Raw genomic sequence first — 12,352 nt, 5'->3', positions numbered from 1 at the left:
CAGGGCTGGCTCACTTTAGTTTTGAGAAAATGTGTGCTGAATACCCAAGTCTGAATAACCACACTTGGTTAGTCTTGAGTTCTTTCAAGTAAAAATGGAGTCTCCGGAAAAACAAAAACAAGCAAACGAACAAAAAAAGAGGGAATTCAGTTTGCCAATTCAAAACAAGTACACAAATGCTTGTCCTCAAGACAACCATTGTTCTTCAGTACTTAATAGAAATGCTTTACTCATACTTGACATTTCATCATTAAGGACAGTATTAAAAAGACATGTACTCAAGAATCAAGATTTAATAAAATTAATACTTTATTGCTTTATGAAGGACATTCTAAGTGAATCTGGATTTTTTTTTAATCCTCACCCGAGAATATTTTTACATTTATCTTCAGACAGAGGGGGAGGGAGGGGGAGGGGGGGAGAGAGAGAGAGAGAGAGAGAGATCAATGTGAGAGAGACACATCAACTGGTTGCCACTCACACGACCCCAACCAGGACTGGGGACTAACCGCAATTGAGGTATGTGCCCTTGGCTGAAATCGAACCCAGGACTCTTTGGTCCACAGGCTAACACTCTAACTGCTGAGCCAAACCCGCCAGGGCTAGATATTACTATTTTGTTTAAATTGAGAGTTCACAGTGGTGAAGAACACAATGACTACCAGTATGTACAGTTTGGTGCCACTGCTTTAATTCATGCTAATGTGCCAGCAGCTTTACCCCTCATTGCTTTTGCACCACCAGTGCAAGTGTCAATCCAGGGGAAACTGCAAAAAACATTTTGGTAGTATTGTGAAAATTGTTTTGAAAGAACCCTTAGAACAGTCTTGGGGATCAACAGAGGTCCACATACCACACTTTGTGAACAAACAGCTGGACTGCAGGAAAATTTTTCAGAAAACAGTAAGATAAGTCATAACTCAAAGGCTGATGGCCTAGAGCAGTGGTTCTCAACCTTTCTAATGCCACGATCCTTTAATACAGTTCCTCATGTGGTATATGGGTGAATCTGCACGTGGGCAGACCCGCCTGGAGAAGGAAAGAGTGGGTGTCTCGGTTCCTAAGACCATCGGAAATACGTGTTTTCCAATGGTCTTAGGCGAACCCTGTGTAAGGGTCGTTCGACCCCCAAAGGGGTCACAACCCACAGGTTGAGAACCGCTGGCCTAGAAAAGGAAGGCATAAGAGGGCACACAAGAAAGGTTTGTAGACAGAGTCCCTAGAAGGGACTAGAATACTCTAGGGTTGGCAGATTTCAAAACTGAGGTTTTGGTTATTTTAAGCACTGGTGTACCCAGCATTTTTGACCCTGGTGTTGATCATCATTTTTTTTTAATAGACATTGAGAGTTCCCGTATACTCCATACCCTATTTCCACAATTAACATTTAACATTAACATACTTGTTACAATGTATGAATCAATATTTACAAATTATTATTAAAGTCTACTTTATTCAGATTTCCTTTTATTTTTTTCTGTTCCAAGATCCCATCCAAGATACCACAGTGCATTTAATGGTCTCATCTCCTTAGGCTCCTCTGAGCTGTGGCTGTTCTGATCATTTTAACATTCCTCTCCTCCATATTACAAAATTCTTTTCATAATACTAAAAAAAAAAAAAAAAAAAAATTTAATGGCCAGAAAAAAAGGCAGTCGGTAAACATTTTCTTTTATTGAACCTGATATATACAGTCATGTCAAATAATAATGGTAGTCTAGCCTGGCCAGTGTGGCTCAATGGTTGAGCGTCGACCCATGCACCAAGAGGTTTGCTGGTTCAATTCCTGGTCAGGGCACATGCCCATGTTGTGGGCCAAATCCCGAGTGCGGGGCATGCAAGAGGCAGCCAATCGATGTTTTCTCGCATCGATGTTTCTCTCTCCCTCTCCCTTCCTCTGTCTCTAAAATCAATGGAAAAAAAATTTTTTTAAAATAGTAGTCTATTAAAAAAGCAGCTAGGCCCTGGCCGGTTTGGCTCAGCAATTAGAGCATCGGCCTGCGGACCAGAGAATCGGGTTTGGTTCTGCTAAGGGCACGTACCTCGGTTGCAGTTTGTCCCCCGCCCTGACTGGGGTCATGTAGGTGGCAACCATCTGATGCATCTCTCTCACATCGATGTTTTTCTCTCTCTCTTCCCCCCTCTCTTTCCCTCCTGCTCTATCTGAAGATAAATGCAAAAATGCCCTCAGGTGAGGATTAAAAAAAAAAAAAAAAAAACCCAGCTAGGCCCGGGCCAGTTTGGCTCAGTGGTAGAAGGTTGGCACGCAGACCAATGAGTCACAGGTTCGATTCCAGCCAAGGGCATGTATCTCGGTTGCAGTTTGTCCCCAGCCCTGGTCAGGGCCAGGGCCATGCGGGAGTCAATGTGTCTCTCCCACATTGATCTTTCTTTCTTTCTCTCTCTCTCTGTCTCCCCCTCCCTCCCTCCACTCTATCTGAAGATAAACAGAAAAATATCCTCGGGTGACGATTAAAAAAATAAAATTAAAAAATAAAAAGCAGCTAGGTCAGCACACAACTCCAACAACTGCACAGGTTCTTTTCCTTAAATTAACCATAGGATTTGGTATTCAGTAAAAGTGCTTTACAAGTACTTTCCATTTTATCACACAAAATATACTTTTAAATGTAATCAAGGATTGAGACAATAACATTAATAAGCTTTATTGTTTCATCAACAACTTTTCAAGTGTTAACTAGCATTTAAATTTTAATTCCAAGTGCAAGGTGATATACTAAACTTGTAGTTTAATGCCAGCTGCCTTAATTCCTGCTTAGACACCAGCAATTTTACCCACTGTCAAGTTTGCAAAATGTCAATACAGCAAATAATGTTTTATTATTATTAGGAAAATAGTTCTGACCTAGAGGACTCTCAGAAAGTGTCTAAAGACCACCATGGGACTGGGAAATAGACTTTGACAACCACTGTAATAGCTGATACATTACTTGTAATGACTGAAAAATTATGTCTGCCTTGGCCAGTGTACTCAGTGGTTAGAGCACTTGCCTGTGGACCAAAGGGTCACAGGTTCAATCCTGGCAGGCCCTGGTCAGAGTACATGGGGGAGGCAGCCAATCGATGTGTCTCTCTCTCATGTTGATGTTTTTCTCTTTCTCTCTTTCTTCCCCTCCCCTCCTCTCATTCCCCTTCCATCCTCTCTAAAAATCAATGAAAAAAATATCAAGTCAGGAGTAACAACAACAAAAAAATGTTTTAGTAAATATTCCCCTATAACACATATACTTGTTGATATACTCAAACTACTAACAGCCTGGTACCTCACACTGTCAGAACTCAAACACACAATGAATGACAAAGTATAATAAATAACAAATAATTATCAAGTACCTATAATAAGCCAGGCTCTAAGCTAGGTACCTCTGTACATTCACTTTTTGGGTAACTTACAGAAGCCCATAGATTAGAATGATGATTTAAAAAAAAAAAAAATCAAAACATTTATCCTGAAGTCTTTCAGATTTTTTTTTAAATTAGACCTACATGACTGCAAGAAAGTCTTGAAGTTCACCAAAGCACAAGATAACATGTTAAATTCTATTTTAAGCACTATGCCATGAAGCTAAAAACAGGCATGCTCACATTCAGAAACCCAAATACAAAATGAACTTCTTTGGCTGTGTCCTGCCAAACCCCATAAAGAGCCTACATTCCACTTCTCCTCAAGCCAAACAACCCTTACCCGTAATAGTTTTCATTCCTATTTTGAAGTGAAACTCCAGTATTAATACTACAAAGGTTACATTAAATGCAGCAACTATTAAAAAACAAACAAACAAAAACGTTATAACAAAACCATCAAAACAAGAACTTTTAGACATACACTGATAAGTTCAAGAGGTAACCTCTATAAACATACACATGAATATTTTACTGTTCAGTATATGTGCTGCTGAAGTGAGCACTGGTCTTTTCAGCACAGAATAAGACCAGTGCTCACTTCAGCAGCACATATACTAAAATTGGAATAACACAGAGAGTAGCATGGCCCCTGCGCAAGGATGACACCCAAATTTTTCTTCACTCACTATCAATAATAAATATATTTTCTGATTAAAAAAAGAATAAGACCATCTCATTTAGGACATTGTCATGGAAAGATCTTCAATATATGTTGCTAAGTGAAAAAAACAAGTCAAAGGATACTATGTACAGTATGATCCCATTTATGTTTTTTGGAAATATGTTTATGTACAAATACATTCATTTAATAAATACTGAGTTCCTTCCATGCACCTTGTTTGTGCTGGATCCAGACACATACACACGATAAATTACAAATGTTATACAGACAAACATAATGAAATGCCCACAAAGAAAAATGAGTAACTCAGATACAAAAGGCTACATATTACATGATTCCATTTATATGAAATGTCTGAAATAAGCAAATCTACAGAGACAGAAAGTAGATTAGCAATTGCCTGAGGATGAGGCAAGTTGTGGGCAAAGACAGTGATAGCTGAAAGGTGCATGATTTCTTTGAGGGGGTAAGAAAAGTATTCTAAAATTGATTATGTGGTTATGGTTGCACAAGTTGTATATATATTAAAAACAATTTAACTGTGCACTTTATATGGATGAACTGTATACTATGTAATTTGGCTCAATAAAGCTGTTATGCTCTACCCACCCAAAAAAGAATAGATACTAAAGGAAAGGGGTTGGGAGTAGAAATGATGAGACCATTAAAATTTTACACTATTGCCTGGCCAGTATAGCTCAGCGGTTGAGCATCAACCCACGCATCAAGAGGTCGCCAGTTCGATTCCAGTTCAGGGCACATGCCCTGGTTGTGGGCCAAATCCCCAGTGGAGGCAGCCAATCGATGCTCTCTCTCGTTGATGTTTCTATCTCTCTCTCCCTCCCCTTCCTCTCTCTCTAAAAGTCAAAGAGAAAAAAACTTTCTTTTAATTTTACACTATTTACTGCTATATCGTTACAATGAGAAATATATTCATTTATTATCTATATAAGGTAAAGATATACAAATAAACCTAAAACAGTCATAAATTATTGTGGATTTAATATTATACAAGTTCATCTAAGAAGCAACCATTAAAAAAAAAAAAATGTGAAGATAACAACCCTATCTCAGAACATTTACAATTTAGACTGACAGACAGACATGTGCATCACCCCCTCTAGAACAGAAAGCTTGGACTTAATTTGTTGATTTGACAAATAAATCTTAAGCACTTAACTGTGTCCACAGGGGAGGGGGTAACGAATGGGTAAGAATGGAGTGATGTACAAAACACAATAGTGATCAACAAAAAGAAGCAAACTAACATCTCTGGCTTTAAGTTAAGGATTTTTGATATACAGTGGAGGAGACAAAACACACACACAAAGTATACTGAAGTCAGCCTATAGAAAATCTTAAATACCAAAATGAGAGCTAAGACTTTATCCTGTTTTTGATGGAAAGCCATTGGAGTGACAGGATGAAAGGACTGTTTTGGGAAAATTAATCTGGCAACCAAAGAGGGGAAACAGAACGCAGAGAAGAATAGCAGGAAAGGTAAAACAGAGATGAAGTTTTTAAAAATAAGAACATTTGTAGCAGTCCTGTACTAGTACTAGTGATATTTCAAAGTTACTAATTAATGTTCAAAGAGTTTATGTTTGTTTAGTTTGCTTGATCTAAAGTCAAGCAGAAAAGGAAAAAAAAGTGTTTTCCTAATTTAAAATTAAGTGCATGGCAAAAATGAAGGTTAACCAGAAAATTCCAAGGGGAGAAGGAATTTGGGGAGCTTAATGTGATACCACTGAAATCAAGAATAGAAGGAATAAAAAACAATGGTAGTTCCACAATTTTTAACATGGAAGGGTAAGTACAGTAACAAACATTTTGTAGTTAAGAGTAGCAAAAAGTGCATGGCAATTAGTACTTCTATAAAATTGATAGTAAAGCATAACTAAGCGCTCTTGCATTTCTCTATCATCTATTTCAAAAAATTCCTAATGATAAGAATGTGTTACATAATTGCAGGTTTAGGTGAGGACCAAATTTGACATCAAATTTAGAGTATGATTAATTTCACACCCTTAGTTTCACCAACTGTTCTTTCTACAGTGCAGTATTTTTCAGACATTGTACAAATTATCCTAATTCACATATGCATTTATTAATTGATTTAACCTATAAAGACTCCTTCTTAAAATAGAAAAAATGTTTTTATTGCCAATGTAACCTTTCTATAACAGCCTCCTGGAAACAATGGTACCTACCAATCTAATACTATGGCAACATTTCCCTGAGATTAAAAATATGAGCCCTGGCCGGTTTGGCTCAGCGGATGGAGCATCGGCCTGCGGTACAGAGAGACCCGGGTTCGGTTCCCACTAAGGGCATGTATCTCGGTTGCAGTTTGTCCCCTGCCCTGGTTGGTCGTGCGGGTGGCAGCCACTCGATGTGTCCCTTCACATCGATGTTTCTCTCTCTCTCTCTCTCTCCCTCCCGCTCTATCTGAACAAAAAAAATGGAAAAATGTCCTCGGGTGAGGATTAAAAAAAAATATGAGTAAGGCAAATTCTCATTTCCACTTTCTCTAGATTAATGTTCAGCAATGCTCTTTTAAAAGCCACTTAAAAACAGATGAGCATCTAAACAAGGCACATAATTTTGCAATATTTGATTATTGTGATATAATTTCCCAAAATCAAACACACTTGAAATAAGTTATACATACTATTTCATAATCCATTTCACACTTTATCAAATGTTCTGTTTCAGAAATGTTCACTTACATTTTATAAAATCTATCTCTGCCATCATTTAATAATCTTATCTGATAGATTTATAGAAACAAAAATAAAAATATAAACAATGAACAAATCAAGAGTTACTTATTTCACTCACACTTCATCTACTCAAGATACCATTTGCATTGCTCCCTAAAGCACCAAAAGGTCTGTCATATCAATATACTGAGTTAGAATAAAACATTTGCAAACTTTTGTATCAGGCTGTTTGTCAAGACAATGTTTAAAACAGTAAGAAAGTGAAAATGATCTAATTGTCCAATGATAAGGGACTACCTGAATAAAATGTTACCTTTCAAATAATCATACAGATCTATAATTACTAACCTGGAAAGATAGCCATGAAAATAGCATATTACAAATAGAGTAGTGTGATACCTTTCTGAGATGAACATACAAACATATGCTTACAGACAGAAAGTCTAACTGGATACCCACACGTTAACCATGGTATTTCTAAGAGCTGGAATCACAGGTGCTGTTTATTTTTCTACTGACTTTTTTCACTATTCTCTGAAATTTTCTCAAGCAAAATTATATTTCCAAGAATTAATATCTATGATTCCAACTAACAAACTCCAAAATCTTCCTTTCAAAAATACCCAAGTTACATCCCAAAATACCCTGGCAAAGAGGCAAGAGGAAAAAAATATCAGCCACGACATAATAGAATTCTTAGTAAGTGATGTACCAAGACTAACATGGCACCTCTAAAGCAGCCTACACAGAACATTTTGAAATCACCAAGACCTAGGTTCAAGTCCCTGCCACTTTTATTTGTATGACCTTGGGCTAGTCACTTACCATTTCTGGGCTCACCTTATTGATAAAAGAGAGATTACCTGCCTTTCCTACCTCAAAGAATTGTTGGAAAGATCAAACAAGATAATATGATACATTATGAACTGCAAAGAAATATATAAGATTATTAAAACATTAAAAAAACAAAAACAAACCCAAGGTGCTTAATACCAAGCAGAATACTTCAGAAAATACTACAACCAACTCTATGAAGTAATGAACCAGGGTTTTGTTGGTTTCTAAAGGCTACATGTAATCATAACACCAGTTTTTCAGAAACTTAAATACTTCCTAGTTCCCACTACAATCATGAGCCATTTTGTTTTGTTCTTTTATCCCTAGCTACCAGCAGAAAAGAGTACAAATTACACTGAACTCAAAAGCCTCAGCGAGAACCTCAGCAAGCATGTTGATGGAATTCACTTGGAGAACCCCAAGGTTAATCAGCTATGGACTCACCACTAAACACGAGAGCAATCAACAAGGACTACAAGAGACTCTTTGAAGAGAAATACAACACAATCACCCAGGAGAAAACAATGAAGGAAAAGACAGTATTTAAAAAACAATTATATGAAATAGAATATGAAGTGTTCTATAAATTGTTCTTAAATAATGTTCATAAAAATGGTAATCTAAAACAAAAGCCATCTAAATGTGGCACTTGACAAAAGTAAGTTATAGAGACTCAATTAAAATCCATGAATATCTTGCCAGATTTACTTACTTCTATCTGACATAAGAGCAAACAAGTTACACCATAAAGATCAAAATTAAGTGACTATTTCTTGAAAATATAAAGAGGCAAAATATGACAACAGAATTTACTGACATGCTTATAATAAATACTTTTTAAAATATGTTTTGTCTTCCCATTGAATTCTACTATATGCTCCACTAAAATGATAATGAACTTCTTCCTTCCCAAGTTTCTCCTGTGAGCTAAAATGGCAATATAACTTGATAGGAGTTTTAATGCAAAAAAAAATTGTAATTTTTTTTAAGTACTTTAAGAGGGACTGTTAGATTCTTAACTTCCAAGATCATCTAGCCATCACACTCTCCTGCTTTTACATTCCTAAAGATAGTAAAAATGCTCACTCTCTACATTCTCACAAATGTCATTTTGGGGTATTCCCCCAATGAAAAATTAAACCTTTCACAAACAAATGTGCAGAGAACTCTTTTCCATATGTATGACTCACAATCCAATTTTTATTAGCAATATCTGTAAGTGTTGCAGCTTGCAAGGAAATCTACAGGGGATATAGATCTATCCATTTTTAACATCTGATTTTTACAGATTTGTTATAGATTTAAAAGGACTCACAAAAATGGGCCATGAGCAAAATAATTATGAATACAATCCACAGCAGAATGAAATGTGGGCTGTAAATTAAGATTTTTAAAAAGTCACTGCATTTACTCAAAGTCTCATAGCTGGAAACCCATTGGAAGTACTGTATTTTCACCTAAAACTTTGAAAAATCTGGGTTTTCTTAATTCTTACTCTGACTTTTCCTACCTTATTAGAAATAAATGCTACTTACCTCCAAAAACCATTAGAAAAACATAATTTCCAGAAGGAGTATCATTGCACAGAACATTATATAAACATTCTAAAATAACTATGATAGGCATTACTAAGATCATCTCCCCCTCCAAAACTAAGAATAGCAAATATAACCACAATCAAGTATTAACAAGATTTTTTTTACTCCTCACCCAAGGACATTTTTCCATTTTTGTTCAGATAGAGTGGGAGGGAAGGAGGGAGAGAGAAACATCGACGTGAAAGGGACACATCGAGTGGTTGCCTCCCGCACAACCCCAACCGCGGGTTGGGGACAAACTGCAACGGAGATACGTGCCATTAGTGGGAACCGAACCCGGGTCTCTCTGGACCATGGGCCGACGCTCTAACCGCTGAGCAAAACCGTCCAAGGCAACAAGATTTTTAATACAGTTATCACCAACTAAGCACTTTATCATAGCTCCTCAAAGTATTGGGCACACACAATGTCAGATCAGTATGTCAAAACAATTATAATTTGAAAAAAAACAAAAAACTGTACAACAGGACCATAAAATAGAAAACAACTCCTCTAGAAAAACTCAAGTAGATTTTGGAGAGAGCAAAAAATGAGATCAATTTTAGAAAAATGTTTACCCCCCAAGTATTTAACATTTATCTGATAGAGGCTCATTTCTGTAAAGAGAAACTTCACCTAACAAGACTCACTCACACCAGGGATCTGATCTATCTATCCCCAAAGGCACTTTCTTAAAAAGAGAAAGAACAAAGGAGGAAATCTCCCAGCATGTGCTTTCCATACCAGTTTCTTTGGACAGCATCAACAGTGACAATATAACCAGCACAAGCTTCTCAGCTTTACTCTGTAGTCCATGTATAACTGAACTGATTAGCTACATTTGAAAGGATTTCTAACAAAATAAATATTAGTGGGCAAAGATCATATAGTGACTACATTTAGAGAGTAAAACTATAGATAACATGAACTAAAGTTGTGTACTCTTTAGTTCAAAAGTTAATTACCTCCAAATATTCAAATTCCTGAGGCTTTTTCATTTCAGTCAATAGTTTGGAAAAAAACTAAACTAAGCACTCTAAATCTACTCTCCCTTAAATTAATTCGCAATTAGAAGTATATTTTAGAAGAATGACACTCAAAGACAGTGCCTGAATATACAATTTTGGAATGTTAACGCTGCAAAATTATTGGGGAAAACTATTTTTCAGCGAAGCTTTCTACAGAAAAAACTCTCCAGAAACTAACCTGGTATTTGGTTGTTCTAGAAGTTGTCGTTTCATTATAATGCAGGAAAAATATTTTATGATCTTTATCAATTATAGAGAGAGGACCCCTCAAAGATTTATAACCGTACATCCCCGCCTCCACTGACAGAGATGTCAGTTCCCTGGGTCAGGGGATAACCAGCCGCTCGGTTCTCACATAGGAAGCCACCGAGAGGGGAATAGCGCGTTCAGAGCCTCGAAATAACCCGTTAGTTAAAAACTGCTTGCTACTAAACCAAAATTATTCAAGCCGAGCCCCATTTGTCACAATCCAATCATAAGGGTTCCACCGCCCTCCCCCAACTGCTTGTGTAGTGGTATATTTGCTTTGGTAAAGAAGCCATCATCAGGTAAAGAAGCTTGGGGTGGGAGAAAAAGCGGAGAAAAGGGGGCACCCTTTCATCCAATTTCGCGAGGCGTGAGTAATCGGTACAGTTGAGAGGAACGCAGGAACGTTCTATTTATTGGGGTTTGAAGTAGGATGAGGGGAGAATTTCGTTCAGATCAACATGGCCAGCAAGATGTCCCTACAAACAAAAGGCAACAGGGGGATATAAACACGAACCATTCACCTCCATCAGCTATAGCATCGCCATCATGGTGTGTGCAGAGACCCCCAAAGGCTCCTCTCACCCTCCACACTAGCCAAAGAAAAAGAAGGAAGACAGAGGTGCTTCCCACCACTGCTTCCAAATAGGGGGTTTCTTCCCCCCGGTTGCCCAGAATCAGAGAGAGAGAGAAACGTCCCGCCCAAGCAGACTCCCCCGCTACCTTTCAGCCGAACCCCGACGCTGGCCAGGGTCTCACTAAACTTTACTGGAGCTTCTCCCCACATCCCCACCCCACTGCTCCAGGATCGTGCCGCCCATGAGTGGGGCACCCCGGGAGCCTCTGACAGGCGGACGACCGCGTAGAGCCGAGTCCGGGGCGGGGGCGGCAGGGAGCCACGGAGGGGCGGGGCGGCCGGAGCCAAGTTCCCCGGGGTCTGAGGAGAGCGCCTGACAGGAGCCCGGACTGCGAAGAAGGAAGAGGAAGCGGCGACAGGGAGCTTTCCCAGTCCCCCCTACATGTACACCCTACCCCAGCCCCCGCACCCCAAGGGGGGGCGGGGAGGCTGACTGGACAGGGAGAAAACCCAGCCTCAGGGGTAGCTGCAGCCCGCACCTCCGCGGATCTCTTCCCCCGCCACCCCCGCCAGGGGCGCCCACAACAATAACACGCCGGCGACGACCCGTCAGCGCCCCCGAGGCACCAGGGGCCCGCGGCCCGCCGCTGACGGGCCCCCTCAGCTGGAGCCGGGCGCGCCGCTCCTCCCTACAACTCCAGACCCCGGTGGAGATAGGCCCGAGCGGCCCCCCAAGGCCAGACCCATTTCCCCCGGCACCAGCGGCGCCGTCTCCGCGGCCGAATATTAGAAGTGAATTCGAGCTGCGCTTTACCTTTAGTTCCGCACTGTCCGCCATCTTGCGTCTGTCAGCGCAAGCGCACTGAACCTCGCCGGGGGCCGCGGCTAAACCCGCCCCTCTAGCCAGCCTAGCCCCGCCCTGGCCCGTCCCCTCTCGCCCCTCCACCTCCCCGGCCCGCCCCCGGCCTCCGCCCTGCTCCTGAAGCTCGGAGCCCCGCCCCGGGCACGTACAACTGCTAAACGGCCACGTACCATTTAAATAATGGCGCCAAGCGGGGAGGTTTGACAGTTACTCCCCCCTTGGCCTCCCCGCCCCCCAACCTGGCCAGGCTAGTGCCTCCAGGGACAGGCCGTAGCGAGAGGGCTGCAGGCCTGAGCCCCGCCCCTCCGCGGCCTGCGGAACCCTTTGCAAAGCTTCGATGGCTACTGTCACAGGAAACAATGATGCACTCCTCTCCCAATCAGCACCTGCTCACTGCGAGGGCTTAAAAGTAACAGTTACGTTTAAAGATCACTTGATGAAGCACGTCCAGTTA

The 12,352-nt window shown here is 40.2% G+C and overlaps 1 protein-coding gene and 1 non-coding gene across 6 annotated transcripts in view; one reads left to right on the top strand and one right to left on the bottom strand.

The window, feature by feature from the left end:
* The window catches only part of PIAS1 (protein inhibitor of activated STAT 1), a 149,082-nt gene extending 137,120 nt beyond the window's left edge, over positions 1-11,962 (bottom strand). For 2 of the 5 annotated variants that reach the window (XM_036245422.1, XM_036245448.1), the window contains exon 1: positions 10,392-10,517. In XM_036245422.1, the coding sequence (XP_036101315.1) occupies positions 10,392-10,502 (111 nt within the window). In that variant the 5' untranslated portion in view covers positions 10,503-10,517. Of the gene's footprint in view, positions 1-1,402; positions 1,423-3,706; positions 3,733-10,391; positions 10,518-11,850 lie in introns of those variants that run through there. The other 3 variants (XM_036245440.1, XM_036245487.1, XM_036245455.1) reach the window with 3 other exon arrangements.
* LOC118621787 lies at positions 3,957-4,061 on the top strand. Its single transcript, XR_004957787.1, has one exon. It is a non-coding gene; the product is annotated as a U6 spliceosomal RNA (small nuclear RNA).
* Positions 11,963-12,352: the final 390 nt, after the last annotated feature.

This window comes from Molossus molossus, unplaced genomic scaffold (genome assembly GCF_014108415.1).
Source record: "Molossus molossus isolate mMolMol1 unplaced genomic scaffold, mMolMol1.p scaffold_m16_p_1, whole genome shotgun sequence".
NCBI classification, from domain to species: Eukaryota; Metazoa; Chordata; class Mammalia; order Chiroptera; family Molossidae; genus Molossus; species Molossus molossus.
Note: the sequence above shows the minus strand (reverse complement) of the source record. Positions and strands in the feature narration are given on the sequence as shown.